Source organism: Scyliorhinus torazame, chromosome 18, assembly GCF_047496885.1.
Source record: "Scyliorhinus torazame isolate Kashiwa2021f chromosome 18, sScyTor2.1, whole genome shotgun sequence".
NCBI lineage: Eukaryota > Metazoa > Chordata > Chondrichthyes > Carcharhiniformes > Scyliorhinidae > Scyliorhinus > Scyliorhinus torazame.
In genome coordinates this window covers 76669046-76694940 of record NC_092724.1, presented here as the reverse complement: position 1 = coordinate 76694940, position 25895 = coordinate 76669046, and the positions used below count along the sequence as shown (strand labels likewise).

Here is a 25895-nt window from a genome sequence, read left to right as displayed (position 1 = left end):
TGCCAGGCACCTCCTGGCCACGCGACAGCAACTCCCCGGGGAGACTCTGGATGATTTCTTGCGTGCCCTGCAGATCCTAGATAGGAACTGTGACTGCCAGGCAATTTCGGCAGTCCAGCACACCAAACGTTTAATGAGAGACGCCTACGTCAAGGGCATGAAGTCTGCGTACGTCCGCCAGCGGCTACTGGAAGGGGGTACGCTCCATCATGCGTGGACTTGGCAGCTCGCTAATTCGTTAGAAATGGCCTGCCGTAACGTTCAGTCCTACATCCCGACCGTGCGGCACCCTCATGGGCATCGTGGGCGTCACCAGCTGCCGACTCCAGCTCACCGCAAGCCTGCGCCGCGCGGCAGCCAGCCAACTCTGGGGGGCTCAAGTGTTATTTTTGCGGGCAGAATAAGCACCCCAGGCAGCGCTGCCCGGCGCAGAGCGTGGCCTGCTACGAGTGTGGGAAGAAAGGACACTATGTTTCAGTTTGCCAGGCCTGGTCGGTCGCCGCTGTTTCCAGGCCCGGCGTTTCTACACCCCCACTTGCGACCCAGGAGCGTCGCCATTTTCCCCTTTGCAAGCCACGTGTGGCCCGTGGGCGCTGCCACCTTCCTCACCGCAAGCCACGTGCGGCCCATGGGCGCCGCCAACTTTGATTCCACCCACCATGTGCGCCCCGTGGGTGCCGCCATCTTGGCCGCCATTTTGGATTGCGCCTCAGGACCCCTGCTCTTCTGGCCATTCATCGCCTACTGCTACCTCTGCTGACCAGCCCGGGACCTCCCAGCATCTTCCGCAGCTCGCCTCGATCACCCTGTGACCAGTCCCGGCCCCGCAACCTCGCGACGGTGAAGATTGATGGGCACGAGACGACCTGCCTTTTTGACTCCGGAAGCACAGAGAGCTTCATCCACCCCACTACGGTAAGGCGCTGCTCCCTTACGGTACACCCCGTCACCCAGAAAATCTCCCATGGTCTCGGATCCCATTCCGTCGAAATCCGGGGATACTGTATCGTGACCCTCACCATCCAAGGCGTAGGTTTCAGCAACTTCCGGCTCTACGTCCTCCCCCACCTCTGCGCTGCCCTGTTACTCGGCATGGATTGTCAATGCCACCTCCAAAGCCTTACTTTCAAATTCGGCGGACACCTACCCCCCTGCGATAGTCACGACTAGCAGTATTATATGTATTACGGTACGACACATATACTAGAGGTACATGGGTAAATCCCTGCCTGCTGGCTTTGCCCAGTAGACGGCGTATAAATGTGTGTGTTCGCCGGTGCTGCAGCCATTCTGGTTCCAGCTACAGGAGGCACAACATCTTTGCTCAATAAAGCCTTGATTATTCACTACTCTCGTCTTTGTGGTAATTGATAGTGCATCAATTTATTGAGCAAAGATTTTTAAACGATGGATCTTCGCATCAAGCCTGATCGCCTGCAGCTGAGCCCCCCAGCAGCCAACCCTGCGTCTGCTTTTGACCACTGGCTAACCTGCTTCAAAAGCTACCTCCGAACATCCGCTGAGGAACCCTCGGACGTGCAGAAGCTCCAAGTCCTTTATTCACGGGTGAGCCCTGACATTTTTCCTCTCATCCGGGATGTGCCCACTTACTCCGAAGCAATGGAGCTCCTGAAGGCACATTACGTTTGGCCAGTCAATCAACTATACGCCAGGCACCTCCTTCCACGAGACAGCAACTCCCCGGTGAGTCCCTGGACGATTTCTAGCGTGCCCTACACATCCTAGGGAGGAACTGTGTCTGCCAGGCAGTTTCGGCAGTCCAGCACACAGAACTTTTAATCCGAGACGCCTTCGTTACGGGCATGAGATCTGCGTACGTCCGCCAACGCCTATTGGAAGGGGGTACGCTTGATCTTGCGGGAACTAGGCAGCTCGCGACCACGTTAACAGTGGCCTCCCGTAACGTCCAGTCATACGCCCCCTGACCGCGCGGCACCCTCATGGGCATCGTGGGCCCCACCAGCTGCCGACTCCAGCTCACCGCAAGCCGGCGCCGTGCGGCAACCACCCAACCTTGGGGGGGGCCCAAATGCTATTTTTGCGGGCAGCGCTGCCCGGGGCGGAGTGCGACTTGCAACGGATGTGGAAAGAAAGTGCACTTTATTTCTGTTTGCCAGGCCCAGTCGCCGCTGTTTCTAGACCCAGCGTCCGGGCACCCCCCACGTGTGACCCAGGGGCGCCGCCATTTTCCTCCTCGCAAGCCACTAGCGGCCCGTGGGCGCTGCCATCTTTGATGCTGCAAGCCACGTGCAGCCGTGGGCGCCACCATCTTTGATGCCGCCCGCCATGTGCGCCCATCGGGGCCGCCATCTTCGGCGCCATTTTGGACGGCGCCTCAGGACCCCTGCTCGCTTGGAAGCTCGTCTGGCCATTCATCGCTTGCCGCTACCTCCACCACCACTGACTAGCCCGGGACCTCCGAGCATCTGCCGCAACTCACCTCGATCACCCTGGACCAGTCCCGGCCCCGCAACCTCGCGACCGCAACGACAACGGTGAAAAGCGACGGGCCCGAGACGTCCTGCCTTTTTGATGCCGGGAGCACAGAGAGCTTCATCCACCCCACGATGGTAAGGCGCTGCTCCCTCGTGGTACACCCCGTCACCCAGAAGATCTCCCTGGCCTCAGGATCCCATTCTGTGGAAATCCAGGGGTACTGCACCGCCCAAGGCGTACAGTTTAGCAACGACTGGCTCTACGTCCTCCCCCACTTCTGCGCTGCCCTGTGACTCGGCCTAGACTTCCAGTGCCACCTCCAAAGCTTAACCTTAAAATTCGGCAGACCTCTACCCCCCGACTGTATGCGGCCTCACGACCCTTAAGGTCGATCCACCTTCCTTGTTTGCGAACCTCACTCCGGATTGCAAACCAGTCGCCACCAGGAGCAGACGATACAGTGCCTAGGACAGAACCTTCATCATAGAACATAGAACATAGAACATTACAGCGCAGTACAGGCCCTTCAGCCCTCGACCTGTGAAACCACTCTAAAGCCCATTTACACTATTCCCTTATCGGCCATATGTCAATCCAATGACCATTTGAATACCCTTAGTGTTGGCGAGTCCACTACTGTTGCAGGCAGGGCATTCCACACCCTTACTACTCTCTGAGTAAAGAAGCTACCTCTGACGTCTGTCTTATATCTATCTCCCCTCAATTTAAAGCTATGTCCCCTCGTGCTAGACATCACCATCCGAGGAAAAAGGCTCTCACTGTCCACCCTATCCAATCCTCTGATCATCTTGTAAGCCTCAATTAAGTCACCTCTTAACCTTCTTCTCTCGAACGAAAACAGCCTCAAGTCCCTCAGCCTTTAGTGTCATCTGCAAATTTACTCACCCATCCTTCTACGCTCTCCTCCAGGTCATTTATAAAAATGACAAACAGCAGTGGCCCCAAAACAGATCCTTGTGGTACACCACTAGTAACTGGACTCCAGTTTGAACATTTCCCATCAACCACCACCCTTTGTCTTCTTCCAGCTAGCCAATTTCTGATCCAAACTGCTAAATCACCCTGAATCCCATGCCTCTGTATTTTCTGCAGTAGCCTACCATGGGGAACCTTATCAAACGCTTTACTGAAATCCATATACACCACATCAACTGCTTTACCCTCATCCACCTGTTTGGTCACCTTCTCAAAGAACTCTATAAGGTTTGTGAGGCACGACCTACCCTTCACAAAACCGTGTTGGCTATCTCTAATCAAATTATTCCTTTCCAGATGATTATACACCCTATCTCTTATAAACCTTTCCAAGATGTTGCCCACAACAGAAGTAAGGCTCACTGGTCTATAGTTACCGGGGTTGTCTCTGCTCCCCTTCTTGAACAAGGGGACAGCATTTGCTATCCTCCAGTCTTCTGGCACTATTCCTGTTGACAAAGATTACTTAAAGATCAAAACCAAAGGCTCAGCAATCTCCTCCCTAGCTTCCCAAAGAATCCTAGGATAAATCCCATCTGGCCCAGGGGACTTATCTATTTTCACCCTTACCAGAATTGTTAACACCTCCTCCTAATGAACCTCAAGCTCTTCTAGTCTAGTAGCCTGAATCTCAGTATTCTCCTTGACAACATTGTCTTTTTCCTGTGTGAATACTGACAAAAAATATTCATTTAGCACCTCTCCTTTCTCCTCGGACTCCAAGCACAACTTCCCACTACTGTCCTTGACTGGCCCTACTCTTACCCTAGTCATTCTTTTATTCCTGACATATCTATAGAAAGCTTTAGGGTTATCCTTGATCCTACCTGCCAAAGACTTCTCATGTCCCCTCCTGGCTCTTCTTAGCTCTCTCTTTAGGTCCTTCCTAGCTAACTTGTAACTCTCGAGCGCCCTAACTGAACCTTCACGTCTCATCTTTACATAAGCCTCCTTCTTCCTCTTGACAAGTGTTTCGACTGCCTTAGTAAGCCACGGTTCCCTTGCTCGACCACTTCCTCCCTGCCTGACAGGCACATACTTATCAAAGACACGCAGTAGCTGTTCCTTGAACAAGCTCCACATTTCCATTGTGCCCATCCCCTGCAGTTTTCCTCTCCATCCGATGCATCCTAAGTCTTGCCTTATCGCATCATAATTGCCTTTCCCCCAGATATAACTCTTGCCCTGCGGTATGTACCTATCCCTTTCCATCACTAAAGTAAACGTAATCGAATTGTGGTCACTGTCACCAAAGTGCTCACCTACCTCCAAATCTAACACCTGCCCTGGTTCATTACCCAGTACCAAATCCAATACGGCCTTGCCCCTCGTTGGCCTATCTACATACTGTGTCAGGAAACCCTCCTGCACACATTGGACAAAAACAGACCCATCTAAAGTACTCTAACTATAGCGTTTCCAGTCAATATTTGGAAAGTTGAAGTCCCCCATAACAACTACCCTGTTGCTTTCGCTCCTATCCAGAATCATCTTTGCAATCCTTTCCTCTACATCTCTGGAACTTTTTGGAGGCCTATAGAAAACCCCTAACAGGGTGACCTCTCCTTTCCTGTTGCTAACCTCAGCCCATACTACCTCAATTGACGAGTCCTCATCAAACGTCCTTTCTGCCACCGTAATACTGTCCTTGACTAACAATGCCACCCCTCCCCCTCTTTTACCACCTTCCCTGAGCTTACTGAAATATCTAAACCCCGGCACCTGCAACATCCATTCCTGTCCCTGCTCTATCCATGTCTCCGAAATGGCCACAACATCGAAGTCCCAGGGACCAACCCATGCCGCAAGTTCACCCACCTGATTCCGGATGCTCCTGGCATTGAAGAAGACACACTTTAAACCACCTTCCAGCCTGCCGGTACATTCCTGCAACTTTAAAACATTACTCATGACCTCACTACTCTCAACCTCCTGTATACTGGAGCTACAATTCAGGTTCCCAAGCCCCTGCTGAACTAGTTTAAACCCTCCCGAAGAGCATTAGCAAATTTCCCCCCCCAGGATATTGGTACCCCTCTGGTCCAGGTGTAGACCATCCCGTTTGTAGAGGTCCCACTGACCCCAGAATGAGCCCCAGTTATCCAGAAATGTGAAACTCTCCCTGAGATAATAACTCTGTTTGTCCTAGATCTAAGTTTCCACCCTAGCTCCCTGAATTCCTGCCTTACACCCCTATCCCTTTACCTACCTATGTCGTTGGTACCTATGTGGACCACGACTTGGGGGTGCTCTCCCTCCCCCTTAAGGATCCAGAAAACACGATCCGAGACATCACGCACCCTGGCACCTGGGAGGCAACACACCAACCGCGAGTCTCTCTCATTCCCACAGAATCTCCTATCTATTCCCCTAACTATGGAGTCTCCAATGACTAATGCTTTACTCCTCTCCCCCCTTCCCTTCTGAGCAACAGGGACATACTCTGTGTCAGAGACCTGCACCCCATGGCTTACCCCTGGTAAGTCGTCCCCCCAACAATATCCAAAGCGGTATACTTCATCAGATCGGAGGTCCAACGGCTTCTGCGGGAGGGGGGTCATTGAGGCCAGCAACAGCCCCTGGAGAGCTCAAGTGGTGGCAATTACGACTGGGGAGAAGCACAGGATGGTCATTCACTACAGCCAGACCATCAATCGGTACACGCAGCTCGACTGTACCCCCTCCCACGCATATCTGACATGGTCAATCAGGTTGCGCAATATCGAGTCTTCTCTACAGTCTACTTGAAGTCCGCCTACCACCAGCTCGCCATCCGCCCAGAGGACCGCTAATACACTGTATTCGAAGCAGATGGCCGCCTCTATCACTTCCTTAGGGTTCCTTTCGGAGTCACTAATGGGGCCTCGGTCTTCCAGCGAGAGATGGACCGAATGGTTGACCGGTATGGACTGCGGGCCACCTTCCTGTACCTAGATAATGTCACCATCTGCGGCCACGATCAGCAGGACCACGACACAAACCTCCAAAAATTCCTCCAGACTGCCAAACTCCTTCATCTCACATACAATAAGGAGAAATGTGTGTTCCGCACCAACCGTTTAGCCATCCTTGGCTATGTAGTGGAAAATGGAGTCCCAAGGCCTGACCCCGACCACATGCGCCCCTTCCTGGAACTCCCCCTCCCCCACTGCCCCAAGGCCCTGAAACGATGCCTGGGGTTTTTCTCCTATTACACCCAGTGTGTCCCTAATTATGCGGACAAGGCCCGCCCACTCATTCAGTCCACAGTTTTTCCCCTGACGTCTGAGGCCTGCCAGGCCTTCAACCGCATCAAGGCAGACATCGCCAAGGCCACGATGCAGGCGGCCGATGAGTCCCTCCCCTTTCAGGTGGAGAGTGATGCATCGGACGTAGCTCTGGCCGCCACCCTCAATCAGGCGGGTAGACCCGTGGCTTTCTTTTCCCGCACCCTCCATGCCTCCAAAATTCAGCACTCCTCTGTCGAAAAGGAGGCCCAAGTCATTGTGGAAGCTGTGCGACATTGGAGATTCACTGTCCTCACTGACCAACGGTCGGTTGCCTTTATGTTTAATAATACACAGCGAGGCAAGATTAAAAATGACAAGAACTTGAGGTGGAGGATCAAGCTCTCCACCTATAATTATGAGATCTTGTATCGCCTGGGGAAGCTCAACAAGCCCCCTGATGCCCTATCCCCACGGTACATGTGCCAGCACACAAGTGGACCGACTCCGGGCTCTCCACTATGACCTCTGCCACCCGGTTCTTCCATTTTATCAAGGCCCGCAACCTGCCCTACTCCATTGTGGAGGTCAGGACCGTCACCAGAGACTGCCAATTCTGCGCAGAGTGCAAGCCACACTTCTACCGGCCAGATAGAGCACACCTGGTGAAGGCCTCCCTCCCCTTTGAACGCCTCAGCGTGGACTTCACATGGCCCCTCCCCCCCACCAACCGCAACACGTATTTCCTGAACGTGATTGATGAGTACTCCAGGTTCCCTTTCGCCATCCCATGCCCCGATATGACTTTTGCCACGGTAATCAAACCCCTAGACAGCGTCTTCACTCTGTTCGGTTTCCCCGCCTATATCCACAGCGATCGGGGATCCTCTTTTATGAGCGATGAGCTGTGTCAGTTCCTGCTCAGCAAGGGCATTGGCTCGAGCAGGACGACCAGCTACAACCCCTGGGGAAACGGGCAGGTGGAGAGGGAGAACGGGACGGTCTGGAAGGCCGTCCTGCTGGCCCTGCGGTCTAAAAATCTCCCGGTCTCCCGCTGGCAGAAGGTCCTCCCCGACGCTCTCCACTCCATCGGATTGGTCCTCTGCACCGTGACTAATGAGACCCCTCACGAATGTGTGTTTGCCTTCCCCAGGAAGTCCACCTCCGGGGTCTCGCTCCCAACATGGCTGACAGTTCCTGGACCCGTCCTCCTTTGGAAACATGTGCGGACCCATAAGTCGGACCCCTTGGTTGAAAAAGTCCACCTCCTACAGGCAAACCCGCAGTACGCCTATGTGGCACACCCCGACGGGCGCCAAGACACAGTCTCCCTCTGGGACCTAGCACCCGCTGGATCCCCACCCACGACACCCTACCTGACACCCCCCCCCCCCCCCCCCCCCGGTTGCCTTGTTCACCCCTGCGCCACTCGCCCTCCCTCCAGGGAACCTCACCGCAGCCCACCTCAGCAGGATCCGTCCGCCCACTGGTTCCACTCAGGGGTGACGAAGATGAGGACAACACGCTCCCGGAGTCGCAGGTGACCCAGTCGGCACCCACATCACCACTTGGACTGAGGCGATCGCAGAGGAGGGTCAAGGCCCCCGACAGACTTAACTTGTTAATTACTTAACTTTCCACCTCCCCCGCCAGACTCTTTTTTTTAACAGAGGGTGAATGTGGTAGTCACCACTATAGGTATATTATATGTATTACGGCACTGCCCGTATATTAGAGGTACAATGGTACATCCCTATCTGCTGGCTTCGCCCAGCGGGCGGCGTATAAAAGTGTGTGCTCTTCGACGCTGCAGCCATTCTGGTTCCAGCTACAGGAGGCACAATATCTTGTTCAATAAAGCCTCGATTGTCCCACCATTCTCGTCTTTGTGGTAATTGATGGTGCATCAAGAGGAATGTGAGGTGGGGATGGGGAGAGAGGAGAATATGAGATGGGGATGGGGAGTGAGGGGAATGTGAGGTGGGGATGGGAAGTGAGTGGAATGTGAGATGGGGAGGGGGAGTGAGGGGAATGTGAGGTGGGGGAGTGAGGGAAATGTGAGATGGGGAGTGAGGGGAATGTGAGGTGGGGGAGTGAGGGGAATGTGAGATGGGGATGGGGAGTGAGGGGAATGTGAGGTGGGGATGGGGAGTGAGGGGAATGTGAGGTGGGGATGGGGAGTGAGTGGAATGTGAGATGGGGAAGGGGAGTGAGGGGAATGTGAGGTGGGGGAGTGAGGGGAATGTGAGATGGGGAGTGAGGGGAATGTGAGGTGGGGAATGCGGAGTGAGTGGAATGTGAGGTGGGGATGGGGAGAGTGGGGAATGTGAGGTGGGGATGGGGAGTGAGGGGAATGTGAGATGCGGAATGGGGAGTGTGGGGAATGTGAGGTGGGGATGGGGAGTGAGGGGAATGTGAGATGGGGATGGGGAGTGAGGGGAATGTGAGATGGGGATGGGGAGTGAGGGGAATGCGAGATGGGGATGGGGAGTGAGGGGAATGTGAGGTGGGGATGGGGAGTGTGGGGAATGTGAGGTGGGGATGGGGAGTGAGGGGAATGTGAGATGCGGAATGGGGAGTGTGGGGAATGTGAGGTGGGGATGCGGACTGAATGGAATGTGAGGTGGGGATGGGGAGTGTGGGGAATGTGAGGTGGGAATGGGGATGGGGAGTGAGGGGAATGTGAAGCACAGATAGGCACAGGGGCACAGATAGGTGCTTCTGTAGACGTGAAAGAGACTCCCGGATGGTATGTTGCGTCCCTGGTGCCAGGGTCCAGGATGTCTCCGAACGGGTAGAGGGCATCCTGAAGGGGGAGGGCAAACAGGCAGAGGTCGTTGTACATATTGGTACTAACGACATAGGCAGGAAGGGACATGAGGTCCTGCAGCAGGAATTCAGGGAGCTAGGCAGAAAGTTGAAAGACAGGACCTTTAGGGTTGTAATCTCGGGATTACTCCCTGTGCCACGTGCCAGTGAGGCTAGAAATAGGAAGATAGAGCAGCTAAACACGTGGTTAAACAGCTGGTGTAGGAGGGAGGGTTTCCGTTATCTGGACCACTGGGAGCTCTTCCGGGGCAGGTGTGACCTATATAAGAAGGACGGGTTGCATCTAAACTGGAGAGGCATAAATATCCTGGCCGCGAGGTTTGCTAGTGTCACACGGGAGGGTTTAAACTAGTATGGCAGTGGGGTGGGCACGGGAGCAATAGGTCAGAAGGTGAGAGCATTGAGGGAGAACTAGGGAATAGGGACAGTGTGGCTCTGAGGCAGAGCAGACAGGGATAAGTTGCTGAACACAGCGGGTCTGGTGGCCTGAAGTGCATATGTTTTAATGCAAGAAGCATTACGGGTAAGGCAGATGAACTTAGAGCTTGGATTAGTACTTGGAACTATGATGCTGTTGCCATTACAGAGACCCTGTTGAGGGAAGGGCAGGGTTGGCAGCGAAACGTTCCAGGATTTAGATGTTTCAGGCGGGATAGAGGGGGATGTAAAAGGGGTGGCGGAGTTGGGCTACTGGTTAGGGAGAATATCACAGTTGTACTATGGGAGGACACCTCAGAGGGCAGTGAGGCTATATGGGTAGAGATCAGGAATAAGAAGGGTGCAGTCACAATGTTGGTGGTTTACTACAGGCCTCCCAACAGCCAGCGGGAGATAGAGGAGCAGATAGGTAGACAGATTTTGGAAAAGAGTAAAAGCAACAGGGTTGTGGTGATGGGAGACTTCAACTTCCCCAATATTGACTGGGGCTCACTTAGTGCCAGGAACTTAGATGGGGCAGAGATTGTAAGGAGCATCCAGGAGGGCTTCTTAAAACAATATGTAGACAGTCCAACGAGGGAAGGGGTGGTACTGGACCTGGTATTGGGGAATGAGCCTGGCCAGGTGGTAGACATTTCAGTAGGGGAGCATTTCGGGAACAGTGACCACAATTCAGTAAGTTTTAAAGTGCTGGTGGACAAGGATAAGCGTGGTCCTAGGATGAATGTGCTAAATTGGGGGAAGGCTAATTATAACAATATTAGGCGGGATCTGAAGAACATAGATTGTGGGTGGATGTTTGAGGGCAAATCAACATCTGACATGTGGGAGGCTTTCAAGTGTCAGTTGAAAGGAATTCAGGCCTGGCATGTTCCTGTGAGGAAGAAGGATAAATACGTCAATTTTCGGGAACCTTGGATAACGAGAGATATTGTAGGCCTCGTCAAAAAGAAAAAGGAGGCATTTGTCAGGGCTAAAAGACTGGGAGCAGACGAAGCCTGTGTGGAAAATAAGGAACTTAAGCAAGGAGTCAGGAGGGCTAGAAGGGGTCACGAAAAGTAATTGGCAAATAGGGTTAAGGAAAATCCCAAGGCTTTTTACACGTACATAAAAAGCAAGAGGGTAGCCAGGGGAAGGATTGGCCCACTGAAGGATAGGCAAGGGAATCTATGTGTGGAGCCAGAGGAAATGGGCGAGGTACTAAATGAATACTTTGCATCAGTATTCACCAAAGAGAAGGAATTGGTTGATGTTGAGTCTGGAGAAGGGTGTGTAGATAGCCTGGGTCACATTGAGATCCAAAAAGACGAGGTGTTGGGTGTCTTAAAAAATATTAAGGTAGATAAGTCCCCAGGGCCTGATGGGATCTACCCCAGAATACTTAAGGAGGCTGGAGAGGAAATTGCTGAGGCCTTGACAGAAATCTTTGGATCCTCACTGTCTTCAGGTGATGTCCCGGAGGACTGGAGAATACCCAATGTTGTTCCTCTGTTTAAGAAGGGTAGCAAGGATAATCCAGGGAACTACAGGCCAGTGAGCCTTACTTCAGTGGTAGGGAAATTACTGGAGAGAATTCTTCGAGACAGGATCTACTCCCATTTGGAAGCAAATGGACGTATTATTGAGAGGCAGCATGGGTTTGTGAAGGTCGTGTCTCACTAACTTGATAGAGTTTTTCGAGGAGGTCACAAAGATGATTGATGCAGGTAGGGCCGTGGATGTTGTCTATATGGACTTCAGTAAGGCCTTTGAAAAGGTCCTTCATGGTAGACTAGTACAAAAGGTGAAGACACACGGGATCAGGGGTGAGCTGGCAAGGTGGATACAGAACTGGCTCGGTCACAGAAGGCAGAGAGTAGCAATGGAAGGATGCTTTTCTAATTGGAGGGCTGTGACCAGTGGTGTTCCACAGGGATCAGTGCTGGGACCTTTGCTGTTTGTAGTATGTATAAATGATTTGGAGGAAAATGTAACTGGTCTGATTAGTAAGTTTGCAGACGACTCAAAGGTTGGTGGAATTGCAAATAGCGATGAGGACTGTCAGAGGATACAGCAGGATTTAGATTGTTTGGAGACTTGGGCGGAGAGATGGCAGCTGGAGTTTAATCCGTACAAATGTGAGGTAATGCATTTTGGAAGGTCTAATGCAGGGAGGGAATATACAGTGAATGGTAGAATCCTCAAGAGCATTGAAAGTCAGAGAGATCTAGGTGTACAGGTCCACAGGTCATTGAAAGGGGCAACACAGGTGGAGAAGGTAGTCAAGAAGGCATACGGCATGCTTGCCTTCATTGGCCGGGGCATTGAGTATAAGAATTGGCAAGTCGTGTTGCAGCTGTATAGAACCTTAGTTAGGCCACACTTGGAGTATAGTGTTCAATTCTGGTCGCCACACTACCAGAAGGATGTGGAGGCTTTAGAGAGGGTGCAGAAGAAATTTACCAGAATGTTGCCTGGTATGGAGGGCATTAACTATGAGGAGCGGTTGAATAAACTTGGTTTGTTCTCACTGGAACAAAGGAGGTTGAGGGGCGACCTGATAGAGGTCTACGAAATTATGAGGGGCATAGACAGAGTGGATAGTCAGAGGCTTTTCCCCGGGGTAGAGGGGTCAATTACTAGGGGGCATAGGTTTAAGGTGAGAGGGGCAAAGTTTAAAGTAGATGTACGAGGCAAGTTTTTTACACAGAGGGTAGTGGGTGCCTGGAACTCGCTGCCGGAGGAGGTGGTGGAAGCAGGAACGATAGTGACATTTAAGGGGCAACTTGACAAATACATGAATAGGATGGGAATAGAGGGATACAGACCCAGGAAGTGTAGAAGATTGTAGTTTAGTCAGGCAGCATAGTCGGCACGGGCTTGGAGGGCCGAAGGGCCTGTTCCTGTGCTGAACATTTCTTTGTTCTTTGGATGGGGAGTGAGGGGAATATGAGATGTGGAATGAGGAGTGTGGGGAATGTGAGGTGGGGATGGGGCTGGGGAGTGAGGGGCATGCGAGATGGGGATGGGGAGTGAGGGGAATGTGAGGTGGGGATGGGAGTGAGGGGAATGTGAGGTGGGGATGGGGAATGAGGGGAATGTGAGGTGGGGCTGGGGATTTGGAGTGAGGGGAATGTGAGATGGGGACTTGGAGTGAGGGGAATGTTCAGTGGGGAATGGGGAGTGAGGGGAATGTGAGATGGGGGATGGGGAGAGAGGGGAATGTGAGATGGGGAATGGAGAGAGAGGCGAGCACGAGGTGGGGGTGGGGAGTGAGGTGAAGTGATGAATGGGAAGTGAATGTGAGGTGGGGATGGGAGATGAGTGTGAGGTGCAGATGGGAGGTGAGTGTGAGGCCAGGGTGGGAGGGAGGTGACTGTGAGATGGGGGTGGGAGGAACGTGAGTGTGAGGTGGGGTGGGAACATAGAACATAGAACAATACAGCGCAGTACAGGCCCTTCGGCCCACGATGTTGCACCGAAACAAACGCCATCTAACCTACACTATGCCATTATCATCCATATGTTTATCTAATAAACTTTTAAATGCCCTCAATGTTGGCGAGTTCACTACTGTAGCAGGTAGGGCATTCCACGGCCTCACTACTCTTTGCGTAAAGAAAGTGGGAAGGTGAGTGTGAGTAGAGGTGGGAAGTAGATGAGTGTGAGGTGGGGGCGGGAGGGAGGTGAGTGTGTGGTGGAGGGTGGGAGGGAGGTGAGTGTGAGGTGTTATTGGGAGGCAGGTGTTTGAGATGGTGGTGGATGGTAGGTGAGTGTGGGGTGGGGGCGAGAGGGAGGTGAGTGAGGTGGGAGGGACATCAGTGTGAGGAGAGGGTGGGAGGGAGGTCAGTGTAAGGTGGGGGAGTGAGGGAGGTGAGTGTGAGATGGGGTGGGAAGGGGGGTAGTTTGAGGTGGGGGTGGAAGGGAGATGAGTGGGAGGGAAGTGAGTGTGAGGTAGGGGGTGGGAGGGTGAGTGTGCGGTAGGGGATAGGAGGGAGGTGAGTGTGAGGTGGAGAAAGGGTGGGAGTTGAGTGTGGATGGGAAGTGAGTGTGAGGGGGTAAATGAGTTGAGTGTGAGGTGGGGAATGGGAAGGAGGTGAGTGTGAAGTAGGGGTGGGAGGGAGGTGGGGGTGGGAGGGAGGTGAGTGTGAGGTGGGGATGGGAGGGAGGTGAGTGTGAGGTGGGGGTGGAAGGGAGGTGAGTGTGAGGTGCGGGGTGGGAGGGAGGTGAGTGTGGGGTGCGGGGTAGGAGGGAGGTAAATGAGAGGTGGGGAAAGAGTGGGACATGAGTGTGAGGTGGGTGTGGATAGGAAGTGAGTGTGAGGGGGTGGATAAGAGGTGAGTGTGAGGTGAGGAATGGGGAGGAGGTGAGTATGAGGTGTGTTGGTGTGTGGGTAGTGCATGTGAGGTGGGGATGGGAGGGAGGTGAGTGTGAGATGCGGTGTGGGAGGTGAGTGTGAGGTGGGGGTTGGGAGGTGAGAGTGAGTGTGAGGTGGGGGTGTATGGCAGATGAGTGTGAGGTGGGGTGGGAGGGAGGTGAGTGGAAGGTGGGGGTGGGAGGGAGGTCATGTGAGGTGGGGTGTGGGGAGGTGAGTGTGAGGTGGGGTGGGAGGGAGGGTAGTTTGAGGTGGGGGTGGAAGGGAGATGAGTGGGAGGTGCAGAGTGGGAGGGAGGTGAGTGTCAGGTCATGGTGGGAGGGAGGTGAGTGTGAGGTAGGGGTGGGAGATGAGTGTGAGGTGGTGGTGGGAGGGAGGTGTGTGTGAGGTTTGGGGTAGGAGGGAGGTGTGTGTGAGGTGGGGGTGGGAGGGAGGTGAGTGTGAGGTTTGGGGTAGGAGGGAGGTGTGTGTGAGGTGGGGGTGGATGGGAGGGGAGTGTGAGGTGGGAGTGGGAGGGAGGCGAGTGTGAAGTGGGGGTGGGAGGGAGCTGTGTGTGAAGTGGGGGTGGGAGGGAGGTGAGTGTGAGTTGGGGCTGGGAGGGAAGTGAGTGTGAGTTGGGGCTGGGAGGGAAGTGAGTGTGAGGTGGGATGGATGGGAGGTGAATGTGAGGTGGGTGTGGGAGGGAAGTGAGTGTGATGTCTGGAGGATGGGAAGTGAATATGAGATGGGAAATGAGATGGAGGAGAGTGTGAGGTGGGGGAGGGACCTGATTGTGAGGTGGGGGTTGGATGGAGGTGAGTGTGAGGTGGTAAATGAGAAGGAGGTGAGTGTGAAGTGGGGGGAGGGAGGTGATTGTGAGGTGGGATGGAGGTGAGTGTGAGATGGGGGTGGATGGGAGGTGAGTGTGCGGTGAGGGTGGGAGGGAGGTGAGTGTCAGGAGGGGGGTGGATACCAGGTGAGTGTGAGGTGGGGGTGTGAGGGAGGTGAGTGTGAGGTGGGGGGTGGATGCCAAGTGAGTGTGAGGTGGGGGTGGGAGGGAGGTGAGTGTGAGGTGGGGGTGGGAAGGAGGCGAGTGTGAGGTTGGGGTGGGAGGGAGGTGAGTTTGAGGTGTGAAATGAGAAGGAGGTAAGTGTGAGGTGGGAGGGAGGTAAGTGTAAGGTGGGGGTGGTTGGGAGTTGTGTGAGGGGGGTGGGAGGGAGGTAAGTGTAAGGTGGGGGTGGTTGGGAGTTGAGTGTGAGGTGGGGGTGGGAGGGTGGTGAGTGTGAAGTGGGGGTGAATGGGAGGTGAGTGTGAGGTGGTGGTGGATGGGAGGTGAGTGTGAGTGTGAGGTGGGGGTGGGAGGGAGGTGAGTGAGGTGGGGGTGGGAGGGAGGTGAGTGCGAAGTGGTGTTAAGTAATGGGTTAAGAGTTAAATAATGCATTAAGAGACATTGCAATTAGTTGTCTCATTTAGTTTAAGTATCCAATGATTGACACTGATATGTAAAGGGGCTTCAGGTGGCCCTTGTGTCTGGTTTCATAGATTATCATAGAATTTACAGTGCAGAAGGAGGCCATTCGGCCCATCGAGTCTGCACCGGCTCTTGGAAAGAGCACCCTACCCAAGGTCAACACCTCCACCCAACACTAAGGGCAATTTTGGCCACTAAGGGCAATTTATCATGGCCAATCCACCTAATCTGCACATCTTTGGACTGTGGGAGGAAACCGGAGCACCCGGAGGAAACCCACGCACACACGGGGAGGATGTGCAGACTCTGCACAGAGAGTGACCCAAGCCGGAATCGGACCTGGGACCCTGGAGCTGTGAAGCAATTGCGCTATCCACAATGCTACCGTGCTGCCCCAAAGTGGTGTGTTGTTAAGAGTTTTGTGCAGAGGCCGTGGAAGTGAAATAAGTGGTATTTGGTGAAAAGGAACAGGACTATAGACTCTTCATACAACGGTAACTAAAACGTATAACAATGGTAGCAGAGGATGGTTGCTGTGCAAATGTGAAGGTTTGAAAGATACAACTTTTCCTGATCAAACCAAGGAGTGAGTGAGAAGGAAAAAGAAAAGATACATGGCTGAACCCAGGATAAAGATGGCTGGATATGACTATCCTCCCTTATTTTCTGAAAGGGAATTGGTGGAGTTGTGGATAGTAAGGAGGGCTGTTGTCGGCTGCAAAGAGACATAGATAGGATGCAGAGCTGGGCTGAGAAGTGGCAGATGGAGTTTAACCCTGAAAAGTGTGAGGTTGTCCATTTTGGAAGGACAAATATGAATGCGGAATACAGGGTTAACGGTAGAGTTCTTGGCAATGTGGAGGAGCAGAGAGATCTTGGGGTCTATGTTCATACATCTTTGAAAGTTGCCACTCAAGTGGATAGAGCTGTGAAGAAGGCCTATGGTGTGCTCGCGTTCATTAACAGAGGGATTGAATTTAAGAGCCGTGAGGTGATGATGCAGCTGTACAAAACTTTGGTAAGGCCACATTTGGAGTACTGTGTACAGTTCTGGTCGCCTCATTTTAGGAAGGATGTGGAAGCTCTGGAAAAGGTGCAAAGAAGATTTACCAGGATGTTGCCTGGAATGGAGAGTAGGTCTTACGAGGAAAGGTTGAGGGTGCTAGGCCTTTTCTCATTAGAGCGGAGAAGGATGAGGGGCGACTTGATAGAGGTTTATAAGATGATCAGGGGAATAGATAGAGTAGACAGTCAGAGACTTTTTCCCCGGGTGGAACACACCATTACAAGGGGACATAAATTTAAGGTGAAAGGTGGAAGATATAGGAGGGATATCAGAGGTAGGTTCTTTACCCAGAGAGTAGTGGGGGCATGGAATGCACTGCCTGTGGAAGTAGTTGAGTCGGAAACATTAGGGACCTTCAAGCAGCTATTGGATAGGTACATGGATTATGGTAAAATGATATAGTGTAGATTTATTTGTTCTTAAGGGCAGCACGGTAGCATTGTGCATAGCACAATTGCTTCACTACTCCATGGTCCCAGGTTCGATTCCGGATTGGGTCATTGTCTGTGCGGAGTCTGCACGTCCTCCCCGTGTCTGCGTGGGTTTCCTCCGGGTGCTCCGGTTTCTTCCCACAGTCCAAAGATGTGCGGGTTAGGTGAATTGGCCAATGATAAATTGCCCTTAATGTCCAAATTGCCCTTGGTGTTGGGTGGAGGTGTTGAGTTTGGGTAGGGTGCTCTTTCCAAGACCCGGTGCAGACTCAAGGGGCCGAATGGCCTCCTTCTGCACTGTAAATTCAATGATAATCTATGATTAATCTAGGACAAAGGTTCGGCACAACATCGTGGGCCGAAGGGCCTGTTCTGTGCTGTATTTTCTATGTTCTATGTATGACCAATGGAGAAGTGCAATAGATATGTGGACTAAGGTAACTGCCTTGGGAAAGAGAAAACAAGGTATGGCATTGGCTCTTTCTCTACCATATGGCAGTAAAATCCGAAACAAAGTGCTTTCTGAGCTGGAATTGGAAGAGTTAGACTCAGAAGAAGGTCTGGAGACTCTATTACAATATAGGGATAAGATTTACAAGAAAGATGACTTATTAAGTGCGTATGAAGCATGGTCGGAATTTGATAAGTTCCGGAAAATAGAGGAATTCTCCATGGAAGACTTTATAATGGAATTTGGCAGACTATATAAAAGGCTGCAGAAATACAACCTGGGATTTCCACAGTCTGTGTTGGCCTTTAAATTACTTGACTGTGCTACATAGATAGGCTCCTGGTTTTGACACGAGTTCAGTTTACGGATGAGGATACCTTCTTCGATCAGATGACAAAAGCTTTAAAGAAGTTTCTGGGGAAACATTCGATTCCGATGGCTCTGATGACTCAAATAGGTCAGTCTGCTATAAAGCAGAATATGGAAGATACACTACTAACAGGATGGCGAAATTGTACGGCTACGAACAGGGCCCAAGACTATAGACGGAGATCGAGACAAGGAAATTATGAAGACAGAAACCCAGTTAGAACTTACAGTCGGAAGATGAACCCCAGAAATGCACGGGGCATGATAAATCTATGTTTTCGATGTGACTCTCAATACCATTGTGCCTTCAACTGTCCAAAACGTTATGATAGAGTGTTTGAAGCAACACATGACACGGAAGAGTCAGAAGAGGAAAAAGATAGTGTTCAGAGAGAAGACAGTGTCCTATTAACAAGCAGTTTTACGCCAGTAATGAGGGTGTTGGTTGTAGAATCCTTCAATTGTGCTGTATTGGACAGTGGCTGCACATTACTGTGTGTGGAATTGACTGGTTAAAATGTTACCTGGACTCCTTGAATGCTGAAAGTCGTAACAAGGTTAAGGTATTTGAAAGTTCCACAAGTTTCAGGTTTGGGGATGATAATACTGTGAAGTCGCTGAAAAGAGTGGTGATCCCTTGCAATATTGCCGGAGTGAATCATTTCATTAGCACGGATGTTGTATCAAGTGAGATACCTTTGCTTCTGAGCAGACCATCGATGAAGAAAGCATACATGAAACTGGATATGAAACAGGATAAGGCAACAGTTTTTGGAAAGACGGTGGGCTGACAATTTACAGTCGGGACACTATTGTATTCCATTACTGACAAATAATATTTCAAGTAGGGTGGTTAAGGATGTGTTAATGGCAGTTGAAAATGGGACTTTAGTTGATAAAAAGCTTGTGGTGGTTGGGAGGTGATTGTGAGGTGGGGGTGGTTGGGAGGTGAGTGTGAGGTGGGGGTGGGAGGGAGGTGAGTGTGAGGGAGGTGAGTGTGAGGTGGGGGTGGAAGGGAGGTGAGTGTGGTTGTTTAAATCCTGAACCCATAGCTCTCCAGTTGATGTATTTGTTGTTATCTTTTGTACACAGGTATGACGATGGTCCCCAACTACGCGATGGGTACGTTCAATGTCTGACATTCTGTTCACTCACCTCCCCCTCCACCCCCACCTCACACTCTACTCCCTCCCACCCCCACCTCAAACTCACCTCCTTCACACCCCCACCTCACACTCTCCTCTCTCCCACCCCCACCCCACACTCACAACCCTCCCACACCCACCACACACTCACCTCTCTCCCACCCCCACCTTACACTCACCTCTCTCCCACCCCCACCTCACACTCACCTCTCTCCCACCCCCACCTCACACTCACCTCTCTCCCACCCCCACCTCACACTCTACACCCTCCCACCCCCACCTCACACTCAATTCTCTCCCACCCCCACCTCACACTCACCTCTATCCCACCCCCACCTCACACTCTACTCCCTCCCACCCCCACCTCACACTCTACTCCCCCCCCACCCCCAGCTCACACTCACCTCCCTCCCACCCCCACCTCACACTCACCTCCCTCTCACCCCCAACTCACACTCAGCTGCCTCCCACCCCCACCTCATACTCAGCTGCCTCCCACCCCCACCTCACACTCACCTCCCTCCCACCCCCACCTCACACGCTACTCCCTCACACTCTACTCCCTCCCACCCCCACCTCACACTCTACTCTCTCCCACCCCCACCTCACACTCACCTCTCTCCCACCCCCACCTCACACTCTACTCCCTCCCACCCCCACCTCACACTCTACTCTCTCCCACCCCCACCTCACACTCACTTCTCTCCCACCCCCACCTCACACTCACCTCTCTCCCACCCCCACCTCACACTCTACTCCCTCCCACCCTCACCTCACACTCACTTCTCTCCCACCCCCACCTCACACTCACCTCTCTCCCACCCCCACCTCACACTCTTCTCCCTCCCACCCCCACCTCACACTCTACTCTCTCCCACCCCCACCTCACACTCTACTCCCTCCCACCCCCACCTCACACTCTACTCTCTCCCACCCCCACCTCACACTCACTTCTCTCCCACCCCCACCTCACACTCACCTCTCTCCCACCCCCACCTCACACTCTACTCCCTCCCACCCTCACCTCACACTCACTTCTCTCCCACCCCCACCTCACACTCACCTCCCTCCCACGCCCACCTCACACTCACCTCCCTCCTACCCCCACATCACACGCACCTCCCTCCCACCCCCACCTCACACTCACTTCCCTCCCACCCTCACCTCCCTCCCACCCCCACCTTACACTCTACTCCCTCCCACCCCCACCTCACACTCTACTCCCTCCCACCCCCACCTCACACTCTACTCCCTCCCATCCCCACCTAACACTCCCCTCTCTCCCACCCCCACCTCACACTCACCTCCCTCCCGCCCCCACCTCACACTCACCTCTCTCCCACCCCCACCTCACACTCACCACCCTCCCACCCTCACCTCAGACTCACCTCCCTCCCACCCCACCTCACACTCACTTCCCTCCCACCCCCACATCACACGCACCTTCCTCCCACCCCCACCTCACACTCACTTCCCTCCCACCCTCACCTCCCTCCCACCCCCACCTCACACTCACTTTCCTCCCACCCCCACCTCACACTCACTTCCCTCCCACCCTCACCTCCCTCCCACCCCCACCTTACACTCACCTCCCTCCCACCCCCACCTTACACTCGCCTCCTTCCCACCCCCACCTCACTCCCATTCCCACCTCACAATCACCTCCCTCCCACCCCACCTCACACTCTCTTCCCTCCCATCCCCACCTCACACTCACCTCACTCCCACCCCCATCTCACACCTCCTTCCCACACTATCTCCACCTCACACTCACCCACCTCACACTCACCTCCCATCCACCCCCATCTCACACTCACTTCCCACCCTATCCCCACCTTACACTCACCTCCCTCCCTCCCCTGCAGCCCAGTTTGGTAAAATCCACTGAAAACACATTTCACACATTGTAGACAGTGATCCAATACTCCTTTAGAGGATCTGTTTGTTTCCCCCGACGGGACTTATTGTGGCATGCTGCGAGAGCAGCCATTTTCTAGAACTACAATAAACTCGTGTTTATTCACCTACAAGGACGTCCTTGGCCTTCATACTGGCAACGAGGTAAAAAGAGGAATTGAGATTCTGGAAGTCCCAGTCACACTGGAATATTATCTTGCAAGAACAAGATCTGGGAAGTTTTGAAAAGGGCAGCACGGTGGCACAGTGGTTAGCACTGCTGTCTCAAAAAGCCAGGTTCCCGGGTTCAATTCCAGCCTTGAGTGACTGTGTGGAGTGTGCACTTTCCCCATGTCTGCATGTGTTTCCTCCGGGTGCTCAGGTTTCCTCCCTAAGTCCAAAGATGTGCAGGTTAGGTGGATTGGCCATGCTATGTTGCCCCATGGTGTCATGGGGTATCAGAGATAAGGCAGGGGAATGAGCCTGGGTGGGGTGCTCTTCAGAGGGTCAGTGCAGACTCGATGGGCCAAATGGCCTCCTTCTGCTCTGTGGTTATTCTATGATGCTATGAAAATGCCGCTATTTGGGAAATGAGAGGCCTTTTTACGGATGCCTGGAGGATTGGGCCTAATATGCCGAGCGAATGCGACATTTCTTCTAGGTGAATGGCATCAGTGGAGAGGACCAATGGAAGGTAATCCTCCTGACTGCCTGCAGGACCCCACCTTCAGCATAATCAAGCGCCTCACTTACCCGGCAGTTCCTGGACTCCTAAGTGCTCCGATGAACCCGTGTATTTAGTGGTGTATTATTTCAACACAAATCCACCCATGATAATGAAATGGTATCAGTTTAACACGGCTGTGTGGACTCCGGAGGAGTCAGTAATGGACTTTCTGACTTGGCTCCGAAGGTTGGCAGAACATTGTGAGTTTGGTCCATTCATCTGAGATGTTAAGGGACCGGTGTGCGGGATTAACAACGTGGCAACTCGAGGGAGGTTGTTGGCAGAACCAACCTTGGATCTGAACCATTGAGCTAACCCTGTCACGTGAGATTCCTGAGAGAGCATTCAGGAACTCCAGGGTTCCGTTGACTACAGCGTCCATAGTGTTGTACGACCCCCATACAGGCGTGTAGTGCCCTCTCAGGGTAGTGCTCACATGACCAGATCAAAAAAGCAAACAGTGTCACAGCAGACCCAACATCAGGGCCACCACAGACCACTGTGACACCTTCCTGGAGGACGAAGGGGAGTACCGGTGGCATTGCCATGCTTGGGAGTCACAGAATGCACGGTGACCAAGGCTGCCAGAATCAACAAAGAACGCGTTTCCCTGAGTGGGCAGTACGATCGCCTTGAGCCAGGGCCTTGCATGTGTCTCAGCCCAAGGAGAACAACCTGATGCACCTGAATCACATCACGGCCCCTAAAGTAGCACCGACTCGGATTAGACTTCAAGTCAACGTCCACTCCGCCCCCCGGTAATGGAGATCGACACAGGGGCTGCCAGCTCCATCATCAGTCAAGGATAAAGGCTTGGCAGCCGATTCGCTGGGACCGCGCTCGCCAGCACCCCCCAACAAGGTATAGCAGCACTTAAATTGCTCTTGCAGAGCCAACCCCACTCAGCTTGCAGTCATGGCATCGAGGCAACCGGCCCCATGATTCTGGGATGCAGACCTGGGGGGGGCTCCGAGAGGTGGTTGAGGACAGGGGGAAGTCCTGTTCCCCCGAGGATCCTGAGGGTCAACCACAGGGCAACCAGTGCCGCGTGGGATATCGCATGGAAAGGATGACTTGCACCCAGTGTAAAAAAACATCCAGGCCATAAAGGAAGCCCTGACACCAGAATATCAAAGATGGGCATGAGGAGCGCCACAAGAGGAAGAGTTTGCAAAGGCAAAGTGGCAGCTGCTATCCTCCTAGCTGTTGACATAATATGACCCTTCAAGACCGGTCACTCTCAAGTTCAAAGCCTCCTCGTATGACATTGGAGTGATGTTGTCCCATTGGTGGGATGACGGCATGGAACGCCCAATAACAAATGCATCTAGGACCCTGGCTGATGCGGAACGTCGTTTTCCCCAGATAGAGAAGGTAGGGTTGCGGTGGAAAAATTCCACCAGCATGTCTACAGGCGGCACTTCTTTATCATCATAGACCATCAGCCCCCTCCTGTTCAAGGAGGACAAGAGGATTCCTCCCATAGCCTCAGCACAGACCTTGTTACTAGTGGCGTACAAGTTCACGTTTGCGCACCACCCGGGTATATAGATAGCTAACGAAGGATAAGTATGGGAAATTAGGGAGCTTTGGATAACGAGGGATATTGTGAAACTCATCAAAAAGAAAAAGGAGGCTTTAGTTTTGTCTAGAAGGGTGGGGATAGTCAAAACCGTTTCGGAGTATAAAGAAAGTAGGAAGGTACTTAAGCAGGAAATTAGGAGGGTCAGGAGGAGTCATGAAATGTCCTTGGCAAGTAGGATTAAGGTGAATCCCAAAGCTTTTTATTTTTATTAGAGAACCCCAAAGTGTATCATGGAGTTCACCTGACCCACAACTTGTAATAGATTGTGGTATGGGGAGCACACGGCCCACTCTACAGGTGTGGTACAGCATAAAAGGAAAAGTAATTTTTAAAACAAAACAATGTTTATTCTATGAACTCAAGTTAACCTTTTTAAAACATACAGTGATCATCTTAGCAACCATTAATTCAAATACAACCCCCAAAGAATACAACACTAAGTAATCCTTACTAAATTCCCAAACAACATTCAGAAGACAAAATACCCTTTTAATGCAAAGATCAGGTTTAAATTCACTATTGAGAGCAGTTACCACTTTGAAAACCCCAAATAAACATTCATAAGCTTGCAGAGATTCATATACATCTTGCTGTGATTTCAGCGTCTCCAAAACTTAAACGAAACCAAACCCACCCTGCAGCAGAAAGCCATAAGCGAAAGTAAAAAGCTGACAGACAGCCCAGCTCCACCCACTCTGACATCACTGCTGTACTAAACACCCATTTCTTAAAGGTACTCTCACTACAGATATTTATATACACATTCATTTATAAACACCTATTTCTTAAATGTACTCTCAAATGACAATACGTAAAAAGCAAGAGGGTGGTCAGGGAAAGGATTGGACCACTTTAGGACAGTGAGGGGAATCTATGTGTTGAACCAGAGGAAATGGGTGAGGTACTAAATGAGTACTTTGCATCAGTGTTCACCATTTTGACAAATACATGGATAGGATGGGTATGGAGGGATACGGCACAAGGAAGTGCTGAGGGTTTTGGCAAAGGTTGACCAGTACAGGCTTTGAGGGCCGAAGGGTCTGTTCCTGTGCTGTATTGTTCTTTGTTCTTTCTTTGAATGAGCACTCTACCCATACCCACTCCTCCCTATCCCCGTAACCCAATAACTAACCTGGACACTAAGGTGAAATTTTATCATTGCCAATCACCTAACCTGCACATCTTTGGACTGTGGGAGGAAACTGGAGCACCCGGAGGAAATCCATGCAGAAACGGGGACAATGTACAAACTTCACATAATGTACAAACTTCACCCAAGGTTGGGACTGAAGCCGGGACCTGGCGCTAGGAGGCAGCAATGCTAACCACTGTGCCACCCCTATGTACCTAATGAGTCAGGGAGCACATTTGACCATTGCCTATCTACCATGTGTGTTCAGATATGGTTCACAAAGCCTCTCTGGCAAAGATAAACTTCTAAAGGGTGTCAGGAATGCAGAGCATTTCCAAAATGGAGACAGTTGCCCCGCGTATATAATCATTCTTTTTCTCTCTTGTTCAGGTGCTCCAGCAATGCCACAAATTCCTGCTGTACCTGCTTATCAGACAATGCCTTTAATGCCTACAATGCAGCCAACGATGCCGTTAATGGCTACAATGCAACAAATACCTGCAATGCAAAGTGTTCCTATGATGCAACCAATGGCACCATCAATGCCAGGTAACTTACTCTCTGTTCGGTCTCTCTTTATCAGTGATCTACTATGATTAATGATCCCCTGAATATTCACTGTTACAAATTACAAGTTGCAAATACCCTCTTCCAGCTCCCTATATCCTGGTTTGAAATTGAGGTAAGCCTCTGGTCAAGACATTTGATTCCCTGCCCCTATATCCCAGGCACTGCATATGTGCCATGTTTCCAATATGGTGGCAGGAAAGCACTCCTGATGAGTCATTATCTTATTCAAAGATTGTTATAACCTGCCTGCTTACCACTGGCTGGCGACTAATGGCAATCCCACAATCCTTAGGGAGTATGAGCTTCCCCAATGAGGGGGGAGGAGAAATCATTAGCAGGTCCCTGCATTAATAAAGCTGGCCAGTAAGGAACCAGCTAGAGAGGAGTGAACAGCAAGGGAGTTACTGCTGCTGTTGTATATGTATATATGTTACTGTAAATAAAGTTTTCTTTCTGTTCTACAAACTCGTGCTGGATTCTTCGTAGCCCTCAGAAAACTGGCGATGAGGGTTAAAGTGGATAGCTGTCTACGCTGCTAAAGCCACCTCCCTGGATTTTTGTTGGATACAGGTTGGAAGTTTTTTTTCTGTTACACCATGCCTCTTTATGGACGTTTGGATGTCTTTGATGCTGCGTTGGAAAGTTGGAACCAGTACGCACAACGGATGCGTTACTATTTCCGGGCAAACAACATTACCGAAAACGAGCGCCATTTTGCTCAACGCCTGCGGCCCGCATACGTTTGGAGTGATAAGGAGCCTTACGTACCCAGCTGCGCCGGACACCAAGATGT

The 25895-nt window shown here is 52.0% G+C and overlaps 1 protein-coding gene across 1 annotated transcript in view; it reads left to right on the top strand.

Annotated features, from left to right (window-relative positions):
- Window positions 1-25895, top strand: part of myo15b (myosin XVB) — a 462078-nt gene that overhangs the window by 414514 nt on the left and 21669 nt on the right. Inside the window, exons 22-23 of the mRNA XM_072481964.1 lie at window positions 19140-19169; window positions 24923-25081. Coding sequence (XP_072338065.1) covers window positions 19140-19169; window positions 24923-25081 — 189 coding nt within the window. The remainder of the gene's footprint in view (window positions 1-19139; window positions 19170-24922; window positions 25082-25895) is intronic.